This window comes from Puntigrus tetrazona, chromosome 11 (assembly GCF_018831695.1).
Source record: "Puntigrus tetrazona isolate hp1 chromosome 11, ASM1883169v1, whole genome shotgun sequence".
Classification (NCBI taxonomy): Eukaryota; Metazoa; Chordata; class Actinopteri; order Cypriniformes; family Cyprinidae; genus Puntigrus; species Puntigrus tetrazona.
This window is the reverse complement of record NC_056709.1, coordinates 313,416-338,415: the sequence shown is the minus strand read 5'-3', so window position 1 is coordinate 338,415 and position 25,000 is coordinate 313,416. Positions and strand designations below refer to the sequence as shown.

Sequence of the window (25,000 nt, the reverse complement as noted above, 5' to 3'; positions counted from 1 at the left end):
TTCACCAGACAAAACAGATACACCTGATAGACTGCTCCTAAATGTCTCTGATTCGTGATCAGGATTGTTTTTTGCGTCAAGACTGCCGAAAAACAAAACTGCCAAGTCAAACAATCCATTCATGAATTTCCCCATGCAACTGAAATACATGTTTGTTGATGAATGTGTGGATTAAAGTGATTGTTTAATCATCATAATAACATCTAACTGTTACATGAGATGTGCTGATGAATAAAGCTGCTGAACTGAGTGAAAGAGGTCGTCCTGCAGCAGGTTTGTTTGTTAGGATACGTGAGCGTCTTGAGTCTGTGGACAGCAGTGAAGTGTTTTGAATCTACTTTTTAAAAAAGGTCTGTACTTCACCAGAGTGTTTCCCATGCATAAAAGCTCTACATTTCATAAATATAAATAAACATATAATGTATGTGTATTTTACCTTTCATTTTTTTTAAATGTAGTGCAGTAAAAAGTACAACATTAGGCTTCAGAATGTTGTGAAGTTTCTTATAAGAAAACACTGATAAAGTACAGACACTTCAAATGTTTTGTTTAAAGCTACTTCCTGCCTCTGAACATCTAGTCTCTGTGGAAGTTATGTTTTCTTGTTTTGGAGATTTCTGCTTGAAAGCCTGATTGACTCAGATCTTCAAAGATGATCATCTGATTATTAATGTGATCTCCTGTCCTGTGTTTATATTTCTGCATTTCATCTAAAGTCATTCACACAGTGTCCAAAGATTGCGTTGATAAGTTCTGCCACTTCCTGGGAATCAAATACATGACGTTGGCATTTTTAGTGGCGTGATGCTTCTGACTGAGACCTGATGGAGATCTTCACTGCTCTAAGGATGTGTTGAACAGTGCTGACTGACAGGAAATCCCTGTAATGGCAAGGAAGCTATTATACATGTTGTTCTTGGCTGCTGAAACCATTTATTAAGGGATATTTTTATATTGCTTAAATGTTTCTATATTTATATTCATATTGGATAAGTAATCTTTGTATTGCTAATAAGTGCTATTGTAGTCGATGATTGATTTCAGTTTCTTTTTCTTGTTTATATTCTCTGATATTGTTCTTTCATCAATTACTCAACCTCCTGTCATTCCAGAACCACAGGGCTTTAGTTAATATCGGAAACAAATTAAAACATTTGAAACCTCAGAAGTTTCTATCCTTCCTTTGAAAGGGTCCTGATTAGAGATGGGGCCCCAAAACAGCACAATAATTATTAATATTTCAAGCTCAATCTATAGGGCTTCAATAAATCTCAGTGTGTTTTCTTAATTACAGAGACGATGGAAAAAAAGAATTTCCAAAAAGAATTTAAATACAGAGTATAAAGGCTTAAGGTAATTAAAATAAGCCTCAATCAGGTTAGAGCTCTCTCTAAGAGGCAGGTCTATGTTCTGAAGTGGGTTTTATTAGTTGAATGGTTCCTCTTGCTGAGAGGATTTTCAGAGATGCTCGTTGTGGTGCTTTCCTTTCTGCAGGAAACGTTGGAGAGAACGTTGTCCGCCTTCACTTTGAAGGTGTATGTCATTGATAATGCTACAAATGCCTCACTTTTTTCTGGGACTTTTACAAACAGATGTTAAGCTCTTTCTGAAAAAGAGCCATCTTGTTAATTGCTCACAACTCTCTCCGATCGCCACCGGAGGACACTCTCGCCCGATTCAGATGTCCCTATCACGCCGTACCCAAGACTAATCACCTGAGTCTCATTACCACACCCCTTCCTTCCTGTATAAAGCACAACTCCAGAGTCTCAGTATTCGTAAAGGTTCTTGTTCTTGCCACGGCTGACAATTCTGAGCGGTTCTCCCAGTTTCCTGTTTTTCTCGTGTATGACCCTGAACTGTTTGTTCATTTGTGTTCCATTGCCGCCTGCCCTTGGACGTTGTCTCTGGTTGTTTGCCGCCCGACTCGACCCAGGCCTGGTATTCTTTATGATTCTGAATATCTCTACTGTGTACTGAATTCTGCCCGTCTCTCCTTGCCTTTGTCAAAGAAAAATGCTGCAAATGGATCCCTGAGGCTCTGAATCCTTGTTACAGAAATACCGTATTGAGTATTTGCAGAGCAATATCCAATCTATCTTTGAAAAGGTGTTGTTTTTAATGAGCTGAACACATCACTTAAACTCAAATGGATACCTGGACACTTTTCAATCTGGTTTCCCAGTGCGTTACGATACAAAGACAGTGTTCATTAAGATAATAAATGATACTTGTTTCAATTCTGATTCTGGCGAAATATCAGTGCTGGTGCTATAGCCTTTAGTGCTGTGTTTGAGTCTGTCCGTCACAACATGCTTCTAGAGAGTCTGTAAAACTGGGTCATACTGTCTGGGATGGTGCTCAAATGGTTCAGGTCTTAGAAGGGAGAGGTTATTATGTGAGTATAGGAGAGCATGACTCTAAGGGACGTCCCTGACAAGTCCCACAAGGCTCAACTCTTGCACCTCTCCTGTTTAGCCTATAGATGCTCGCACTAAGTCAGATAGGAACCATCACAGCTATCCAGATTCATCTAGCATTATGTCAAAAGACTATAGCCCATTGAGTCCCTCTGTCAATGCATGGATGAAATTAAACATTTGGATGTGTCAAAAGCTGAAGTCATTGCACTTGAAAACAAAGATGAAGTTCTCAAGGTGAAGAACATGAGTCTTCAGCTGCAGCTCATCCAGAACACTGCTGATAGAAATCTGTCTAGAACCAGATAATCTGAGCGTATCACACCTGTCCTCAGGTCCTCACACTGGATTCCTGTGACATTTAGGGTTGATTTTAAAGTACTTTTCAAAAGGTATATTTTATGAAAAGCAGCTTTATATATTTTCACGGTGGAGGATGATGACAATGGCGTCCTCTGTGCAGCAATTTGCCCTTCAGGCAAACTGATAGGGGTCAAATGACGGAGGAAGACAGGCCTTAATCTGCGTGAAACCAGTCTCTCAAAGCACTTCATCAGCACTGAGGTGAAAGCAATAGGCCTGACGTTATTAAGGCCCAGGGATGAGTCCAACAGATCATTTCAGACAGGTAGGAGCGCTGGCTTTGGTCGAGGAAAGGTTAAAGATCTTAGTAAAGATCCCTGATCCCTGCTTTAACCGTGTCTTTGGGGGAGCGCTCTCTGTCCTCTCTCCCCGGACAGCACGCCATTACTTATATGTAAGTGTAAACTCGTGAAATGCTTTTCTCCAAAGTTTACTTGTCTATAGTGCAAGAAGATATCTCAATACCCTTTTACATTTTGGGTCAAACCTCTCTTTTGATATTCATTTTAAAGCCACCGTAGCTGGCATTTCTGGGGCTTAGGGTTTTTTCATTGTTTCACCCAATACACAAAAGAAACACAACATTGATGAGATAGATGCTTTATTTATTCAACAAGAAAGAAGGAAAAGAAAAAAGAAAAGAATGTACAATCAAGCTCTTGGCTTTCTGTTAATAATGACTTTGATCATCATAATTAGTTTACTCTGAGAATTCTTGTTTCTCTATAAAGTACATTTACGGATGGAGCCGTCACACACACACCACCCACAGCACTCCCAGGTCGAAGCTCACATGCTTGTGGCTGCTGGGACAGACAACCATTGAGATCCAGTCCGTGCCAGACGGGTTGGCGCGAGAGACGCCAGTTCTGCAATAGAAAATGATGGTTTCATGGAGGCAGCATTTGGTTTATAAAAATAATGATAATAATAATGCTTGAGTAGTTCCTAAGTTTTTAAAGCTGGAATTTGTAATAGTTAATAAACAGAACTGAGTGCATGTTGTTGAGAAACATTGTGATCAGATCTCTCTTTTTATGTTTATGACGAATCAGAGATACCTATCCAAACCAGTCTAAGTAGTCTGAATAGAAACACTTATTATAGCTGCACCGTAGCGATTCAGGACAAGCCAAAATCATGGTTTGGAAAATGGAGTCATGGTGTACCTGCTTATAGTTAATTCTGAAACAAAAACGCAGCCGCAGCTGTAATATCATGAGAGTTCAGCTCACCTTGGTACAAATTCCCTTGATAGTTAACACCAAAGACGCTGCCATCAGTTGCTACTTCAATCATGGACAGAAGTCCAGGAATATTCACAAAGCCACTCCCAGAACAGGCATTATTAGACACATCCTGCACGAGACCAAAAGACAGACCTCAGGAAAGTGTTTGTTAATTCTTTCACTGTGTTTTGTCAGAGACTCAAACCCTGGCATGGTATCTACTTTATTGCTGTACTTTGAGAAGCCTGGTGTATCGAAGCAGTTCTTCAGCTCTCGTATTTAACTCATTACCCTATTGATGTAGATTTGGTCGTAGCTGTTGACGCCCCAGCAGCTGTACGGACCACAGCTGTAATACTTCAGCTTTCCACCGATCTGAGTCCAAGGAATACTGCTGGATGGCCATTTGTCGTTAGCATCCATATTTAAGCAGAATATGTCATCATTCATATTGACTCCTGCAATGATCTGATCGCCTCCAGCATCCACCTGTTTGAGAAGTCCTGACGACACAACCAACCGTTTGTGTTACAGATTTATAAACCATAAACCTTAAGATGAGATCTTCGGGACTGTAGCTAAATAGTCTTGTTGCAATTGTTAATCTTAAAAATGAAAACATGTCAAACTTTTTTTGCCCTCTGTAACTCTTCACCTGGAAACTGAATAAACCTGCCACTCTGAAGCTTGAAGATGTTGTTTGCTGCATCCACCCCGAGCTGACCAGCAGGACCAACACTGAAATGCTTCAGAGACATGTTGATCTTTGAGAAGACGTTATCTTCCAGGATGAACACCTCGTTATAAATGTTCACTCCGCTGACTAAACCAGACCCAGCGTCTATCTGCTTCAGGTTACCGCTCATCACGGTACAGTCTAAAGCTGTGAAAACAAGGTGCTAAATAATCAGTGACTGCAAATACAGAGTGTTTTCATTAAGAAAAAAGACTTGTTTACCCAGAGTGGGAAGTAACTGGCAGCTGAAGAGAAGCAGGACGCTCTGATAAACCTTCATTTCTCCAAATCACAGACCTGTTCGGAACCAGAATTCATTCATATACTTGCAATAAAGTAATCAAATAGAATTACGAATTACCCCTAGATCTCATTTTTGTGAATGAAAAAAAATGGCAGAGTGACGATAATGAAGTGAAGACAACCTTCTCTTGTCAGATGAGGATTCGGTGTGGATGGTCCTTCATTCGGTGTGTGTTAGTGCTGTTCAGTGAAAGCTTATATAGCCAAAATACTGCTGAGAAATGTACAGATCTTATGGAATGAGGATCTGTCTGAATAGTAACTCTTATCTGTTCGGTTTTCATCAGAACTAAAAATAAATAATATTATTCTCCTACACATCCTCATTCCACAGGAAATGCACCTTAAAAACTTAACATTACCCCACCTTCATTTTTTAAACATTTCTATGCACTGTTAAGATGTGAGACATTTCTATGGATTCACAATTTTTTTCTGGAAAAACAGGTTTCTATAGTTGATCCATACAACTGTTTACTGAAGACTTTTTCTACAATATTCTATCAATTTGTTTCTTAAACTATTTGTCGCCAATCCATTTTATGATTGTGACATTTCATTCTCCAATAACTGTTGAACTTTTTATAACTGTATAACTGTTCACTTTGTTAGTGAAATATTATTTTTACGATTGTTATGTTCCATAAGATGAAATGCACCAGCATGAAAAGCAAAGATGCACCGGATCTGTGGACGTAGAAGAATGTTCTTCTGACGATAAATAGACTGATGTTTGTTTGGTGATCAACGAGAGAAAAGATGATCAGTCAATCGCTTTCATTTATAGAAACCTTTCTCAAAGAGAATAGAGTGATAGTGATATATAATGATGAGATAAAGAACCAAAACCCCATCCATACAGAATAAAGAAAGAAAACCATTGGGAGAAACCAGACTCAGCTGGGGTCAGTTCTCCTCTGACCGGACGTCCAGAACTTCACTTCCAGTTCAATGTTAAACGCAGCTCTGTCAGACTGTGTAAAGGACTTATTGAGTTTCAAATGTTATTTGAAAAGTTTTACCAGAAAAAACAAAATAATATTATCTTACACATCCCATTCCATAAAGACTGGAATTCCCAGTAGTGTAATGAGGAAACACATCTTACCATCATCAGTATTGAAGATTACACACAAGTCTGCGTCTCAAAGGAGACTCTACACTGACCGTGGCGTCACGCCATCACTTCAATCAATCAATCAATCATTTTTATTTATATAGCGCTTTTAACAACACAGGTTGCATCAAAGCACTGTACAGTATAAAGTAGAAGAGTACACTGACAGGGATGTATAATGAAGAGAGTGAACAGTTTCTTATTAAATGCAGAGACGGTCTCTGGAATCAATTCGACGTTGAATCACTAGAAGTTAAGTGTCCCCAACCAAGCAAGTCAGAGGAGACAGCGGCAAGGAAACAAAACCCCATGCATACAGAATGGAGAAAAAAAAACCTTGGGAGAAACCAGACTCAGTTGGGGTCGTTCTCCTCTGACCGACGCCCAGCACTTAACTTCCAGTTCAATTTTAAACACAGCTGTGTCAGGTAGTGTAAATGACTTAGTGTGTGTGTGTGTGTGTGTGTGTGTGTGTGTGTGTGTGTGTGTGTGTGTGTGTGTGCATCAGGATCTGGTGATCTGTCCACGGGCGCATCTAGGTGTTCTGGTCTCTGATGAACATAATCTCTGGGTGCTGATCCACCATCTAGTCTGGATACAAACTGTGAAAACAGATTGAGAAAGAGACAGGACTAATATTAGCGTCTTCCACCGAACCCACCACCTGATCAAGATCCCAGTCACCCGAATACTAACCAGCACCTGCCAACTTTTAAAAGATGATGAGGTTATATACCTTAGACTCTGGTCTTCATCCCTGGAAGGAGCCTGTCCCTCGACGAATCTCCTGAGAAAGGAAAGAACTTCGATTGTTTGAATTTAGGGCTACACGCCGCTCCTTACGATCGTGATTTATTTGTGAAAACGTCCATAGATTTTGTGTCTTTTGGTGAATGAGACCCAATGATCCCAAAAAACAGCAAAGAAAACTCCATTTGTTTCAGAAAAAGAAGATAAAGCTAATAGAATGGCCCACGCTATATCACCTGATTTCAATCCAATATAAAAATATATATTTACTGGGAATAATGGCAACGTGCTCCATATATTTGGACACTGACACGGTTTTCAGAATTTCAGCTCAGAATAGAGTTCAAATGAAAAAATCAAAATGAAATTGACTTCATAACATAAAATGCGTAGGAATGACAATATAACACACAGTCCCCATTTCCAGGGGCTAAATGTAATTGGACAAAAACATGATAATAAATAAAATGCAATTTTTGTACATTTTGTTGATAATCCTGCTGGTCTTTGTTTTTGCGGATCTTTCTTGTCTTCAACGAGTGAAATGTTGCGATGTTCCACCTTTTTTACCTTCAGAAACTCCAGTATGTTTCACAGAATGACGTGATTAACGGAGGACAGATTCTAGGTCACACATACGAGACTTCACTCAACACTGGAAGACGTGCTCAGACGTTCTGGTCTTGATCTTAATTGCTGGCCAAAGAATGTGTTTCCTGATCCTCCGGTTCACCAAGTAAAGTAGAGCCATTTTTCAAGCTTGACAACAAACTTATGCATGAAATCGTCTTACAGTGGAGAATAAAAATCAGATAAAGAGCGCTGTCAGATATGATGCTTAAACACGCCCGTGGCAATATTTACTATAAAGACACGTGGATCACAAGTAAGAGTCGATTCTGCACGAACACCACGATGGCATTTTAAACATCAGCCTCTGCTTTCAAACTAAATAAATCCATTTTATTCTATCTTTATGTGTTCGTGTCTTTTCATCATGAGAAAATGTGTTTCTATCAAAAAGCAAAACACATTCTGATATCATGTTCTTTCACCTGTAAATAATTATGATCAATTGAAACTGGATTCAGTAAACTGAACACACACACACACACACACACACACACACACACACACACACACACACACACACACGTTTATATTCATATTACAGGGTTTGATGAAAACCCTTCTCCATCACCGTTTCCTCCGTTTTTGAGAGCAGTTCCAAAACTTTTCTGCTCACAGTTAAAGACATGATATTTGTTCCACCAGAACGTTTTCAGTCCGTTCCTCAATGGTTGTCTCCTCTGATAGAAGACTCACGTGTTCTTTCACAGATATAATACAAGATTCATTTATTTAAAAAAATTTTGCGTCATCATATGCATCTCTATCCATTTGTTGTCCCTTTGACTCACTTAAAGAGACAGTGTGCCTAAAAAAGTGCAGTAAAAGGTTTTAGTGCTGTAACCAGTAGAGGTCATTATTGATCTGTCTCCTATCTACACACAAGACATGGTGTAATATAGAAGAACTGACTTCATGATTTACATTTAGAAATGAATGCTTTAATCTCGATCATAAAATCATAAAATAAATCTAAACAAGACTTTGTCTAGTTTTAGTATTTGCATGTTTTCTGTCTACTGTACTTTACTTTTCTTTATTTCCTTAAAATAAGCTGTTTTGCTGTGGTTTTCTTCTTAGGATCTTATTAATTTCTTGGATTTTCTTACAGTTATAGCTGCATATAGATATAAGAGGGGTCCAGTGCTGCTTCTGGAGGCCCAACGTCCTGAAGAGTTTAACTATCTATAAAATCTTTATACCCTTAATATCTATATATAATAATAATATTTAATAGTCGTGCTGAACAGCTCAGTCTCAGACTTTCAGCAGGTTTTCACGGATCTCAGGGTCAGGGTCAGCTTGTTGTGGAAAATGCCTAATGTTGATTTAATAGTGTTTGGAAGCAGTATGACTGAGGATTTCTGGATGTATTATCATAATTATATGTTAATTCATTAATAATTAGTGTTATGCGTTAATAAACAAAAAACTGTGTATGAAGTTTGTCTAACGTTTCTTGAACTTCTATATTTCAGAAAACAAGACAAAGTCTTGTTTAGATTTATTTTATGATTTTATGCTCGAGATTAAAGCATTCATTTATAAATGTAAATCAGTTCTTCTATATTATACCATGTCTTGTGTGTAGATAGGAGACAGATCAATAATGACCTCTACTGGTTACATCACTAAAACTTTTTACTGCACTTTTTTTGTCGCTTTAAGTGAGTCAAAGGGACAACAAATGGATGCATATGATGACGCAAAATGTTTCAAATAAATATCTCTTATGGTTGTTTTACCTGTGGGGTGTGTCTCGTGAGGTCTCGCGATCTTCTGATTGGCTGCTCCGCGTCTCTTCCGGGCTGCGTCACGACGCATGACGTACGCCGGTGACGCAGGCGTGACGCAGCGCGGATGTCCCAGAATGCCGCTGTCTGCCAGCGCAGCACCGATCGATGGTCAGGCCGGTGTTTCAACGCGTTAAACGGTAGAGATCAGCCGGTGGTCGAAACGCTTGGTCTCGGTGGAAATCGTTTGAAGTGACTGTTGATGAGTGAATGAGATCCGCGTGAAGAGAGACCATCATCATCATCATCCTCCTCCTCCTCCTCAGAGCCGAAGACAAACCCAGCAGGTAAAGACAGACTCGTCGGATCTTCATCACGATCATATCACACGAATCTGATCGAGTTATTAAGAACACATCAGAGATCTGAGCCTTATTTCATCTACAGACTGATCTCATTCTATCAGGGAGAGGACCTCTGAAACACATTTTGTGCTCAAAATGGCAGATTAGTTTACATGTAGCACACTTTTTGAATAATTTGATATTATTATTATTATTATTATTATTATAGCATGACAGAGAATTTCGCGGTATTATAAAAAACTCTGTTCAGGAGTGATGTCCAGCTTGAGTTTTCTTAGTTTTTGTTTCTCAAACTCTTCACAGATGCTGTGATTTAATTAGTTTCTTTAAATAGATAGAAGTTATTGTAAACAATCAAGATTTGAAGACATGAACATCTTAACATTACTCTCAGATTAATACTTTCACTTCTACAGTCAGAAACAGGCAACAGTTTTTCAAAGGCAAGATTTTTAATGTTTTTTTTTGTAAAGAAGTCTCTTCTGCTCACCAATCTTTTTAATCTAAAGTACAGTAAAATGTTAAAATAGGTTAGTTATTTAAAATAATGTTTTCTGTTTAGATATCTTTCATTAAAAATGCATTTACCTAAAACGGTAATCTTTTGTGACATTATAAATGTCTTTTTCACTCAACTGTGTTGAAAAAGATTTGAATAATATTGGATCAAACCAATGCAGGCTTTATTGAGAGACTTGTTTAACCGTGTGCACCTGAAAGATCATAAGAGTGTGTTTCAGGAGCGATGGCGAGTCCCAGAACCAGACGAGTGCTGAAGGAGGTCCGGTCCGACGACGAGAACAATGTGAGTCTCTCTCTCTCTCTCTCTCTCTCTCTCTCTCTCTCTCTGTCTCAGGAGGTGTGTGTTCAAGTGTGTGTGTGTGTGTGTGTGTGTGTGTGTGTGTGTGTGTGTGTGTGTCAGGTGTGCTTCGAGTACGGAGCGTTTAATCCTCAGTGGGTCAGTGTGACGTACGGGATCTGGATCTGTCTGGAGTGTTCGGGCAAACACAGGGGCCTCGGGTCCATCTCAGGTCAGCTCCGTTCTGATTTAGAGGAATCTGAAGTGTGTCTGATGATCATAAACTCTGTTTATCTCCTCGTAGCTTTGTGCGGTCTGTGTCGATGGACAAGTGGAAGGACCTGGAGCTGGAGAAGATGAAGGTCGGAGGAAACAGGAAGTTCCGTATGTTCCTGGAGCTGCAGGACGACTACGACCCCAGCTGGAGCCTGCAGGAGAAATACAACAGCAAAGCCGCTGCGCTCTTCAGAGACAAGGTCCCTTCAACACTTTCTTCATTTTAAACCATTATATATCTTATACTTGAGCTATTGCCATATCACATAAAGAAACAGAAAGCTAGAGGTCTTCTCAACAACCTGTCTGTTGAGTGTCTGAAGTGTGTGTGTATCCGTGCTGAAGGTGGTGACTCAGGCCGAAGGGAAGGAGTGGACGATGGAGAACTCTCCCGCCAGGAACTGGACTCCTCCGCAGGCCAAGAGCGGCCTGAGTGCTGCGCACCGGTACTGCCCCGAGACGGACTCTCTGTGAGCGCGCCGTGCTGACGGCTAACAGAGCGCCTGTCGTTTCAGGTCCAGTGCCGCTGCGGGTCAGAACCACACGCACTCCTCGGACAAGGCCTTCGAGGACTGGCTGAGCGACGACGTCAACTCCTACCAGAAGTGAGCTTGTGCTTCACTCGTTTCTATTAAACGCTAATATACGCATCGCATGGAAACTGACCCTGAATCTTGACAAGACACCCGTGTGTCACGTTCAGGACACTAAGAGAAGACGTGCTTTAAAAGGGTTCTGTGTTTCAGCGCCGGAGCGACCGGGGCGCAGGAGAATAGATATGTGGGTTTGGAAACACTCCCAACCCGCCCAAGAAAGATGAGGACTTTGTGAACAACGCCATGTCCTCCATCTACTCGGTAACACCGCGGCAGCTTTCATTCAATCACGCTCTGTCCCTCACTCGTCCTGAACCTCGTCTGTGTTTCAGGGCTGGAGCAGCTTCACCGTGGGAGCCAGTAAGTTTGCTTCGGTCGCTAAAGACAGTGTAAGTACATTACCACACACAGACAGACAGACACACAGACAGACAGACACACAGACAGACAGACACACACAGACACACACAGACAGACACAGACAGACACAGACACACACACAGACAGACAGACAGACAGACACACACAGACAAACACACACACAGACAGACACACACACACACAGACACACACACACACACACACAGACAGACAGACACACACACACGCACACAGACAGACACACACACGCACACAGACAGACAGACAGACACAGACAGACAGACAGACACACACACACACACACACACACACACACACACACACAGACACACACACGCACACAGACACACACACGCACACAGACACACACAGACAGACAGACACACACAGACAGACACACACACAGACAGACACACACACACACACACACAGACACACACACACACACACAGACAGACAGACACACACACAGACACAGACACACACAGACAGACACAGACACAGACACACACACACACACACACACACAGACACACACAGACAGACAGACAGACACACACAGACAAACACACACACAGACAGACACACACACACACACACAGACACACACACACACACACAGACAGACAGACACACACGCTGCTGTGTAATCACTAATGAGGTTGTGATTATAAAGACACTTTCATCTTCTGTCCTTCACAGACCACTAAACTGGCCAACCAAGCGACTCTGAAGGTACGTCTCCTCATGAAGACTCGAGTCTGCTTAATATCTCTTATATCTCTTATCTGAATCTTATTGTAAAAGAAAACCAAAAAAGAGTGATCGTTGTAAGATGCTGAAGAGCTGGTGTTTAAGAACAAAACTATCACAATCTGAATGAAGAGTGGCGTGAGAAACACAGACCGTGGTAAAGGAGTAGTTCACTCAGAAATGAGATGTTCACTCTGATCACACAAGATCATCAAAGGATGCTCTGTCTTCAGTGAATGGGTGCCAGCCAGAATGAGACTGAGACGGTTTTAGCCAGAGGCCACAGTTTGAAGTGTTTTTATCAGCTGTTCAGACTCTCGTTCTGACGGCACCCATTCACATCTGCTGAGACGCTGAAGCAGAGACGCATTTCTATAAACATGATGAATCACTTAACTTCTAGTGATTTGACGCTTTAATTGATTCCAGAGACCGTCTCTGCATTTAATAAGAAACTGTTCACTCTCTTCATTATACATCCCTGTCAGTGTACTCTTCTACTTTATACTGTACAGTGCTTTGATGAAACCTGTGTTGTTAAAAGCGCTATAGAAATAAAAATGATTGATTGATTGAAGAAACAAACTCATGCTCAGATGAATGAGGAGGAGCACATTCTAAGCAGGTTTTCATTTTTGTGTGAACTATTCCCTGAAGTGCAGCAGACTCTGTGTCTGTAGTTTATACACGCTGCTTTATTCTGTCTCTGCTGCTGCTCTGGATGAAGTTACGGGCTATAAACCACCGCCAGAGCCATGTAACACTCCCCGCATGCTGCATGCTCGTGTGTGTGTGTGTGTGTGTGTGTGTGTGCAGGTGCTGCTCGTTTTCACCATGCACATCATAACTTGACTTGGCTCAAAAACGCAGTCTGCGTGACTGTCCACGTGTCAGATCATGCCTCCTCAGTGCCGATGGTCTCGTGATTTCATCAGCTGTGTGTGTGTGTGTGTGTGTGATGGAGATTATGGTGTGTGTGTGACCCGCAGGTTTCTCTCAGGCCACCAGCTGGGACAGACGCTGAATGACAGTGTGATCAAGCCCACACAGGAGAAGGTAACTAGCACGCTTCTTACTAGTCTAGTTAAGAGCGAGTGTGTTTCTGAGAAGTCAGGGACAGGTTGTCCTCAAGCCCGAGTACCTTTAGATTATCAAACTGATTTTGTGTGCAAGTAAACGCGTGCAGGTTAGCGCTCAGAAGGTAAGATTTTTATGTTTTTGAAAAAGTCTCTTTTGACCAGGACTGTATTTAGTTGATTAAAAATACAGCGAAAATTGTGAAATGTTACTAGAATATAAAAGCTCTGTTTTCTCTGTGAATGTTAAAGTGTGATTAATTTCTGTGAAGCGCAGCTGAGTTTTCAGCGTCTTCAGTGTCACACGACGCTGTTTTGTAGTTTTTTTGTTGGCTGATCTTCAGCAGTGTGTGAGCTTCGTCCAGAAGTCCTCATCAAGCTAGTTTCTTTCTAACGCTGCTCTGACTGTAGGTGAAGGAGGGAAAGTTGTTTGATGAAATGGCCGTGGGCATCAGCGGTCTGGCCACCAAGGTACGAGGCGGCTCGCGCTCGTCTGACGTGATCAGACGGAAACCTCTGCTCTTTCTCTCTCTCAACTCACTTTTCTTTCTCTTTTTGTGCTGCCGCTGTGATTACGGTGGTGAGTACGATGATTTAGATGTAATGAAGACTCTGGAAATCGGGCAGTAATTACGGACGCCTGTATTAAAGACCCCATGACAGTCCAGAGTACAGCTCTCTGTGCTTCTAGCTCAGAAACACTTCTCTCATCTGTACCGTATCTCTCTGGAAGAACTGACTGAAGTATGGATGACTCTAATTATCTTTGTGTCTCTCAGGCTCCAAGAATGAGCCCCAAACATGTTTAATAGAAAAGAAGAGAACTGTTTCATGGGGTCTTTAAAATGAACTCCTCTCATGTTTACTGTAATACTGTTTAACAAAATAACCAGAAGGCCCTTTCACGCTGCTGGAACAAAGTGAGTCTGATGTGGCAAAATGAGTCAATTTAAAGCTGTTTTTGAAAATTATATATGACCAAAAAAAAAAAAAAAGACTGAAAGTTTGATAGAGTTCATAAAATTGATTTAAAAATTCTAGTTAAAGGAATACTCCACTATTTTTGAAAACGGCTAATTTTCCAACTTTTACATTTAGTTTATGTTGAGTTTTACCGCTTTTGAATCCATTGAGCCGATCTCCGGACTGGCTTTCAGCTGTAGCTTAGCATAGATCATTGAGTCTGATTAGACCGTTAGCATCTCGCTCAGAAATGACACAACACTTGATATTTTTCCCAGCTGGGGACTGTTTTCAGGCGCTGTGTAATATCAGAAAATCACACTTTTCCAAACAGTCTTGATACATAACTATAGAAGAATCAGGTTTTAAGTAGGAAAGATATAGAAACTCGTGGAGCGTGATGATAACGGTCTAATCAGATTCAATGATCTATGCTAAGCTAAAAGTGCTATCTCCAGACCCAGAGATCGGCTGAATGGACTGAAGAACGGTAAAACTGTTTAACTGTAGGGGAGCTGGAAGATGAGCCTATATTCAAAAGAAGTGTCCTGAAGAGATCCCAGCGCAGCGATGATGAAGGGGTCTGCTTCGGCGTGGAGCTGGTCCTGATGAGTGCTCTGTGTCTCGCTCAGGTTCAGGAGCAGGAGCTAAAGGCTGGAAGGACATGACCTCGCTTCTTCGGTGGGAAACAGGAGGCTGCTGATGATGGGTAATTACAGACTGACTCAGAAACACTAAGCGAAGAGAATTCTGTACAAATACATTTTCAGCGGTTCGTGAGTTTCAAACATTACATTTATAATAAAAGGAGAATGCAGCATGCTAAACAATATCTGACTGTCAACATCCTGGTTCTGTTCACACGTGATGAGCGTTCATCAGGGATCACTGTAGAATCTAGATTTACAACCTAAATGATTTCTAATATAAAATTAAACCTTTTCTACCGTAATCATGTTTATTTATAATCTATAGTGGCAGGCTTTACATTCAGCAGATCGTTTTAATGCAGAAAAAAAGTAGTTCTTTGCATATGCTGTTCTTCTGCACTTTCTGTTCAACCGAAATGATAATCAGAAATGTTTCTTGAGCAGTAAATCATTATATGAGACTGATTTCTGAAGGGTCATGTGACACTGGAGTAATGCACAGCTCAATATTCAGCATCATCACAGAAATAAATGACCGCTTTAAATTGTAGTAATGTTTTAAAATATCACTATACTTACTGTAAATAAATTCAGCATATAATGCATGTGTAGTAATGTATGTAAATGTATAATGTAGGTATAGTGTATTTTTAAGTCAAGAATCATTTTACCATCCAGGCAGGGTTTTTTTTTTTTTTATTATTATTATTTCTCTGTAATGATTTCAGGTCCTTAGATTTCTGGAAAGTATTTCCTGCACTCATTCCAATCAAAAGACAAAGAAAAGAGACGTTGTTTGTTGTGCTGTTTGGTTTTCAGTTCTGCTTTACTGAGGAAGGATATCAGAACCAGGGGCAAGCGGGACTTCTGGGAAACCTTCGGTAGTAACACGGCTCTCAGCAGCAACTCTGTAGAGCGAGGCTCAGAAGATCAGTCCAACAACAAGAAGAATGCTGCAGACAGCTGGGAGACCTGGGACAACGACTGGGAGAAGGCTGAGACGGCAAGACAGGAAGAGCCTGTCGAAGCCGGCCGAGGACTCTTGGACAACAGCGGCTGGTAGAGGCCTCAGCGCCTGCTTTTGCCGGACGGGCCCTCCTTCGCCTGTCCTTTCTCCTTTCTGTTGAGAATGAGTCGATAAAGATCTTTCAGACGTCTGTGTCCATGGACGGAGGCGCTTTAATATTACAGTATAATGTTTGATATTGACACCAGCAGAGATCTGTATGTCATCTGCTGTTTGTGGTCCGTAGATCAAAACCAGATCGGGCAGTGGCTTTCCTGCGCCATGACAGACTCCTGTTTGTTCATGGCTTTTTATTTTATATGTATGTGTTCATTATGTGTGTGTGTGTGTGTGTGTATACGATGAGCTGTCAAACAGATTCCTATTCAGAGAAAAATCATTTTTATCAGCAGAGTTGTTCAAATGCTTCCTGTTCTCAATATAATCAGAAACGACCAAACCCATGTAGGAGCATGACGCTGTGCTTCATCATCCATCACCTCATGGCCTTTTTGGACATCGCTAATGTTCTTTTTCTTTTGTAGTCATGTTTTGTTTGTTTCTTCGTTCTCTAATAACTGCTTTGTTGAACTTCATGTTGTCATTCCAGATGTGAAATGTGCTGTGCTTGTGCTCTTGGATTACATGAAAGAACAAAATATCTCAGAGTTCATTAGTAAACACAAGACTTGGACATCAAACACTCATTATTTATTCATGTCTCTCATTTATTTGGTCTTTTATTTGTGATTTCAAGCAAACGGGATGTTTTCTCCTTCACCTCAGTAATATGTGGTGGTTGTTTTCTGGTATTTCTTGTCGCTCACCCCGAATCCCTTTATGATGCTGTTGAGTATTGCTGTTCTCCACACATCACGTGTTCATGAGTTGATGGACATCTGCTGCTCTGTGGATGTACCCGACTAGCACATCTCTGCTATGTATGTTTGAATAGTGACAACGCCTGCTGTGTCTGAGGAACATGGGTGAGATACACTATATTCTGTTAGTTAAATAGTATAGCTAATAAAGCTTAAGACACCACCTGAACTTTGTCTCCTGTGTAACTCGAATCTGAGAAAGTCATGACATGAAAGTTAAAATGGCAGATGTGATGTGATGTGATGGTTGGGCGTGATATTCATCTGAGAGTGCATCTTTAGGAATCAGGAGTCTCTTCACTGAAACACTTGGACCACAAACAAAGGCTCTGGCTGTGATCTGATGAAGAGAAATGTCTGAGTCACATGAAGTCCCTCGAGGCTCGGTCTCCTGTTCTCCATAAACACAGCCTCGCTGCTGCAGGGTCATAAAGGCACATGGGATTTCTGTCAGGAGGGGAGTTTAGCTGCTTGTCCGTTTTGATGCTGATAATACATTTTGAGACAATGTGACGTTTTTCACTACTTTGGCTCTGAATTGTGTTTCTGTGGCACCATCAATGGCTGTGAAGTGCTCTAAATGAGTCTGGTGCTCAGGTGCACAATCTTGTAGAATGTCACATTATCTTGAAATTACCGTAAATTATGACATGGTGTGAACAAAGCCTGAACCTATGCGGTGATCCAGAAAGTAGCAACAGGCCTGGTCCTCAATTAGCTAGCATGGGCAAACCACACCGAGTCCTCACAACACACCGACTACATCCTGCACCTCTCTGGTAGAGCTGTACTCAAACTTCTGAGAAGATCAATCTTCATCTGAGGCACTTAATATTACAACCCTAATTAAAGAAAATCACTTGTTTTGACTTCAGAAAGGGCTCAACTTGCTCTTAGTGAGAGCAGGACATGGGTGATGATGGAAATACATCGGTCTGGTGTCTCTTCAGCTCTTGATGATTCAGTCCTCTTGTTTTTTCATTATTTGAAGAGCAGTGGGGGAAAAAAAACATTTGTGTCCCACGTTTAGAATGATATGAAACTGAATGATGATAGATTCTAACATTTTTTAACAAACCATTACTCTAAGATTATTTATTATTTTACCCAAACATTTTTGGGAGCCAATGCTATATGATCTAAAATATTAGCTTGAAGTCCCCAAAAATGTTCATTTAACTTGAACAACATATTTGCATAGTTCATAGTTTTTTGATGTTGATTGACGTTAACATGACATGGAGGGAAACAAAAAAAATATATGTATTTTTCATTAGTGTTTCATTTGGATTGTTTTTATTGTTTTATTAGCTTTATGATCTTATAAAAGTTACCCAAAAGGTTACCCAGTTCGGGAATCCTTGCATTATATGTCCAGAAATATGTAATGTTTATGATTTAGGTGCTGTAACTACTGTGATACAGTATCAGTTTAGAGATGCTTAAGTGTTATTGCTCATGATCTTTATACACACATTTGAAGTTCTGATGTTCTGTGTTTTATGACTAGTGTGTGCTGCTTGAAATCCTGAATAGAAATGTAATATTACAGTCAGAAGTGGATGATTCTCTGCGGGGTCGTGAGTCCAGCACAGGGCTTATGAACAAACCTAGATATTATACTCCCATTCGCTTCATGACGACAGAGAGATGCTAAAGCTGTAACCATAACAACGGCTTACAGTCCAAAAGACTATAAAAACATGTACAAGACCATGAAAGATCCAGAGGTGACAGGAGAGAAGGATAAGTTCATTCATGATGGATGTTTGTGATTAAACAGGTGCAGTTAATGCTGTCTCTTCTTCTTTCTTCTTCTTCTTCTTTCCTGACAGACTCTGTCTGCATTTATATAACACTTGATGATTTAAGTGCACTTTATACAGTGGAAATATTTTCATGATTGACATGATAGCCGAGTCCATCGGATAAGTAGTGCTGTCTTAGTGAACATTTGTATTTTTATATTTAATTCTGTTCAAGATACACTACATTCATCCTCCACATGCCATGTTTTTTCATCTCAGCAGCATTTTGTAGCGTTTCAGCAGTTCATGAGTATCTGAGGTAAGTTAGGGCTGAAATCCGCAGCACTTCTACAGCCAAGTTACTTCACCCACCTGTCTGAAGTTAACCAGTCACCGCCAACCAAAACTAGTTGTGGGACTGATGCTGCTGCAGTGAATCATAGGGCGGTGCTTGCGCGCGTCGATAACCGCTGCTCGAGTGCTGATTGGCTGGAGAGCGGCGTGGGCGGGTCATACGGAGGGTTCTCATCATTCGCATCCAGTTAAACCGACTAAAAGCGATATATGATTCTCTCTACCGGATTCTCTAAACTGGATTTATATCAGATGAACGTGCGCATCAGAATGAAGAAGTGAGGTGGTGCTGGTGCTGGTGATGAAGAAGATGATGGCGTAACTCCGCCCATCAGTCTCCATCTGAACAGCAGCTCGAGCACAACATCGCCGTTTTATCGCTCGTTTTTAGGCAAGAACATCGAGCTGGTAAATGAAAAGCGAGCCATCGCATCATAAACACGATCAACGCGTTCACATCTGCGCGCTTGCGCGCGTTTCCGGCGATTCGGTGCGGATTTTCAGCTTGACGTTTTTGTGATCGATGCATTTGCGATGACTCTGAGAACGCGACCGAAGCGGCTTTAATCCGCATTACATCGACGCCCATCGTCCGATCGCTGCACGTTTAGGAAGGTTCGTGTGTGTCGTTGCGTGTCGTGATCTGACCAGTAATACAGCCCCGGAGATAACTCTGGCTGTACTGGTCGGGTTAGAAGGCTAGACGCTAGAAGACGTCCCTGTCTGTGTAGAGATCATGCAGCTCGTTTCACTCAAGTGTTGAGTCAGAGACGTAAAAAGATAGCTAGTTACCAGTGGATGAACTGATGAAGAACCAATGATTGCTGGATGCTGATTAGTATCAGTTTGCCTCAGATGTTTCTCTAAACTTCCCCTGCAGCCGAGAATCCCAGCAAACGCATTTGTTTCTGACTCATTTATTCCAAAGCATTTTCAGTCCAGTAATTTGGTGTATTACTACATTACTGTCTGAGAAAACCTTACACAATCATATTTCACTAGAGTTCATAACATACAGTATATACATATTTTCCTTAGCAGTTTAAAGCAATGTTATTCTTTTGTTTAAAACATAAACAAAAATATTTAAGAATCATCAATTTTACGTTATTTCTGTCATTATAATCCTTTTTGTCACACCAGACGCTCCACAGATTCAGAGTTAGACAGAGATTCATATTCTGGAGTCTGTTTGTATTTCTGTGAGAAAAACGCGTCCAAGTCCTTGACTCTGGAGCGAGTGCGTGGTATACTGATCCCGAGCGGCGCTCACACGGAAGAGATTCACAGCAGAGCCACTGGACGCCATTGAGCTCCCTGTGAAGCTGACAGAGATGCAGATGAGCGGGAAGAGACGCTCTGACTACCAATCAGAGAGAACTAAGAAGAAGAGCTGTAGATGTGAGCTTCCTGAGGAGCTGTGAGCTGATGCCGGCTGTTTTCTCTCTCAGGGCCGGCGTGCCTGGCATGCCGCTCCATTGAGACATCGTGAAGGTGGCCATCGAGTGGTTCCTGAGCTAACGCCAGCTCATTGGAGTTTGACCAGGTAGAGTTAACTTAGTCGTGGTCTTCCTCACTACTCACACTAATGCTCTTCAGCTGGCTTTGTTTGAGGTTGTTTTTTCTCTCACAGAGCATAAAACCTTTAGTTTCTTTGGTATGCAGTTAAGGAGCATGACTAGCCTATGACCTTATTTAAATTGTGCTGTATTATTAGAGAGCTCGCATGTGCTGTTTGAGACGAACGGGACTTGAGTGTGTAAAGTGTGTGTGCTTATCTGTGTGTTGCAGAAGAAGTTGGCTAAGGCCCATCATCAGGGAAGGTGATGATAAAGATTACACTGAGATCAACGCCATGGCAGTAGTGAGTAAAACTCTTCCATGTTAATCTTTTAAGTGGCAGAGAGAGATTCTAATTTCAAGCTCCGTGAATAACAAATACAAAAACCATATGACAGTAGAGAGTTAATTCTCAGGTGATTGTGTGCTTTATTCAAAGTTAAACATATCGTGGACTTTGCAGACACACTGAAAGCATCAACAGACCGCTTAGATCTTTAGAAACATGAAAGGTGGGGAAGTTGTTTAGCCAGCTGCTGTTATTATAAAATCACCAAACAGACACGCCCCGTTTTGATAGGTCTACCGCCACGCCGGCACGGAACCGCAGGGAAACCAAGCAAATCCATAAGTGAGATCTCAGTGGACACATCCCCGACAGACACATCTGGGCCTCTTCACGACGCTTTTGACACACATTTAACCTTGTTTTCAAATGGTTTCTATCAGTGAAGAGCGAAGCTTGAAGCCACAGAAAAGATAAACACTCCAATGCCTCATAGAGGAGCACAGGATTCTCTCCGTGATAAGAGATGGGTCTGGCAATCGCTATAAGCGCACTCTACCAGAGCAGACACACACAGCCTTCACCTGGAGCTGCTGAAAGTGTTTAGTGAAGATGAGACAGAAGATCTAGCCCAAAGCTGATTGAGCGTGCTTCAGGCAGCAATAGCAGGGAAAGAGTTTACAGCATGCAGAAACAGCCCCCAGTTCTGGAAGGCAAACGTAATGAGTGTGTGTAAAACTGCTTCAGAAAGCAGCCAGACTAAGAGAGAGTAGTTGTTCTGCTTCATCATAAACATGAGAACATGTACAGCTGCTCGGTTCATTTTATCAGAAATCACAATCACAGGATTAAATGCCATTCTAACTTTTTCCACATCACCTTTTATTTTTATATCAGAGATAAAACTGAGAAAAATGCATAGATATACAACTGAAACTTTGGGGGGTGTTTTTTTATAATTGAAGATTTTGCCAATCACATCGAGAGCCGATATCTTATTCACAGACAGTTTATAGAGAAGTCTTTTATCCACTAAACGAAGCTCCTTCTCGTTTCTAATGCCTGCTACTGATCTCAAAGGGAAGCAGCTCGGCACACAGAGGCTCAAACATTTATACATTTTGAAAAGATTCTATCCTGAGAGAACATCTAAAAACAAGTTTGACAAATGTCTAAGAGTGTGATTAGCTTTCTTAAAGAACTCCCGGCCTGCAGAAATCCAGTAACCTTGTGGGCAGTGCTCTCTGAAAAGTCCCCATGATATCTCTATCATCTACACAAAATCATCAAAAAGATTCAGAGAAACTGTAAAAAATCCACATATGGGATTTCATGCTGGAAGATCTTTCGCTGGATGCCTCCTGATCTTTCGGTCTCTCAGACGATACTCACAATTGTGCTTCTACTATGCAATCAAATAGTTAAGATTGTAAAACTAATCTCAGAACTTGGGATTGAGGCACATTTAGTAATAAGCAATAGTGTTTCTGTGAAGATGGGCAGTACTTCTTTTAGTTCAATATTTTAATACGTATTATTCAGAAAAACAACAACAAAAAGCAATATATACTGAGGTATAAAGTGAGGCTCAAAAATATTGGAAGAGAAAATGCATCATTCAGAGAATTACTGATATTGACACAGAATGCCTTGGCAGAGGCTGTGAATATAAAATCCTCAAGATTTAGTTCTTTAAACTGTCAGTCAATTCATTACTAAATCATGAAGGTGGAGGTGACTGGATGTGGCAATTGTTAGATATCTTCTAAGTCGGGTTCGGAGCAGTTCGCCTATGCATTACTGACGCCCCCCAGCTCTACATCACCGAAAGCAGGTCATTCATCAAGGATCATTCACGCTGGTGATCCACACACATACACTCGCTAGGTGCAGTGAGACAGTGAGGTGTGTCGTGGTGGTTTCAGAGCCGCTGTGTGGAAATGAAGAACGGCACCATCCTCCGACCGGCCATCTCTCCCAGAAGTCCCTGAGGAGCCTCCGCTGACTGGCCCGCTCTCCGCCTCCTAACTCTGTGTTTGTGGTGCCAGATGCGAGCGGCTCGGCATGGCTGCTGGAGTCGATCCGGCCCCACGGGCATCGACAAGCAGGCTGGAGCGGCTCTGGAAAGAGCTGGCCAAGCCTCCGCTGACCCCACCCTTCAGCCACGGAGTTCATCAACATGGAGTGGCTCTGGTCACAGCCTGGCGATGCTGGTGTGGAGAGCGGGCACCCAGCACGGCCTTCTGTAGCTCCTTTTCGGTGAAACCGGCTGAAACACATAAAAATATTTTTGATCGTGCACGCAGTATAATGTTGCTTCCTGCACCCCACAGACCGTAGAGATGTTCACTGTGAAGTAGGAAGTCGGTCATTAAGGGAAAGGATGAAAAGCCCTCTTCATTGTGTTTGGAATTAATATGTTATCAGTCTGCAAGCCACTTAAATCCTATTTTAGCTGCTGAAACAGACCGTAAATCTATTTTAGTTAATGCTGTATATGCACACTATCTTCTGTTCACAGTTCTCTCTCTGTTTATTTATTTGATCAAGATATAGAGTAAAAACAGTAATATTTCTATTTAAAAATAAGGGTTCTCTCCTGTGGGTAGTATATTATAAAGTGTAATTTATTCCAAAATTAGAATCTTTCAGCATGGTTTTTCCATCACCTGTTTGTAAATACACTTGAAAAGAAATGGGGAAAAGAATCTAAGAATATAACTATGAGATGTAGGGATCTGAGGAGGCAACTAAGTCCGTAGTTTTGGAGAGATGCTGGCCTTCACTCTCACTGCCTTTCTGGAGCTCATGGATCACGGCATCGTCTCCCTGGGATCTGATTTCTGTGTCTTCATCAAAACAGGCAAGTAAAACACATTGTCTCTGTCTAAAGAAGCTGTTCCTGCTCACTACACCATTGAAAACAATAAAACACTTATTGATAGTAAACATAAGCAGAAAGATCTAAAATGGGAAACAAGGTTCGTGTGTACATTTCTTTGGCAGACTTCAGGATTTAATGAAGTTCATTGTTTTAAGCTTTATGACATTTCGATTACAGGGAAAGAGTATGAACAGATGTGGAGAGGGGATAAATGATGAGTGCACCTAATCTAATCTAGTTAATAAGTCATGTGTATCGGGGCCATTCAAAAAGTTTGGAGATCAGTTCAATAATTCAGCCTGAGATGCATTCAACTGATCAAATGTGTAAAGACATTTCTATGTTACAAAAGATTTTCTGTTTCAAACAAATGCTGTTAAAAACTTTAACGGTATTTTGGTGAATCTTTAAAAAAAAAACAGTTAGCATCATTGATAATAATCAGAAAAGCTTCTTTGAGCAGGTAAATCAGCATAATAGAGTGATTCTTCTACAATGCATGACTTTGAAGATTTAAATAATGATTCAACTGCAGACTATAGAAGAACACTAAACACAACATACATTCACAAGAGAAACAGTGGGCTTGATCAAATTACTGCCAGCGACTAGATCAGACTTGAAGACACTACTCTTTCAGAAATAAATTCAAAACACATTCCTGTGTGAGCTAAGGATAGAGTATAAAGGTATGACTGTGATCATGGGTACGTGAATCTAGTTTACAGTGGACGTGGTCGATCCTGAAGCGCTTCTCTGGCCATCCTCGAGGAGCATGGTGCTGCAGAAATAACAGCCACAGCTCTCTACCAGCGGGTGGCGCAGGAGACCATTGCCACCACAAGAGCTCACCACACCTGGCAGTGTGAAAGCACAGCATGACCAGAGCCACATACACACACACACACACACGCATGCTCCAGTGATTTGATCAAATTATGACGCAGAGATATATACACACACGGCACTTGCAAGATCGTGATGATGGATTAAGACATACACACACATACACTAGACAGACACACATTAAATATATCACAAGACACTGGCAGTCGCACAACATTACACGCATGATTATGGTGGCTGGAGCTGCTACTGAGGCAGATGAGGCTATGGATGATGCTGGCAAACACATACTGCA

General features: G+C 41.3%; 1 protein-coding gene and 1 pseudogene across 1 annotated transcript; one reads left to right on the top strand and one right to left on the bottom strand.

Annotated features, from left to right (window-relative positions):
• Positions 1–3,367: 3,367 nt before the first annotated feature.
• LOC122353653 lies at positions 3,368–5,033 on the bottom strand (annotated as a pseudogene).
• A 4,343-nt stretch (positions 5,034–9,376) lies between these two features.
• On the top strand, positions 9,377–16,203 carry LOC122354324 (ADP-ribosylation factor GTPase-activating protein 1-like). Its single transcript, XM_043252497.1, is given in 15 exon segments — positions 9,377–9,628; positions 10,387–10,451; positions 10,569–10,666; positions 10,711–10,921; positions 11,067–11,167; positions 11,237–11,326; positions 11,468–11,499; positions 11,502–11,578; positions 11,650–11,706; positions 12,401–12,437; positions 13,179–13,208; positions 13,452–13,507; positions 13,939–14,155; positions 15,123–15,171; positions 15,960–16,203. Coding segments are annotated over 14 exon segments (1,359 nt in total). The 5' UTR covers positions 9,377–9,628; positions 10,387–10,391.
• Positions 16,204–25,000: the final 8,797 nt, after the last annotated feature.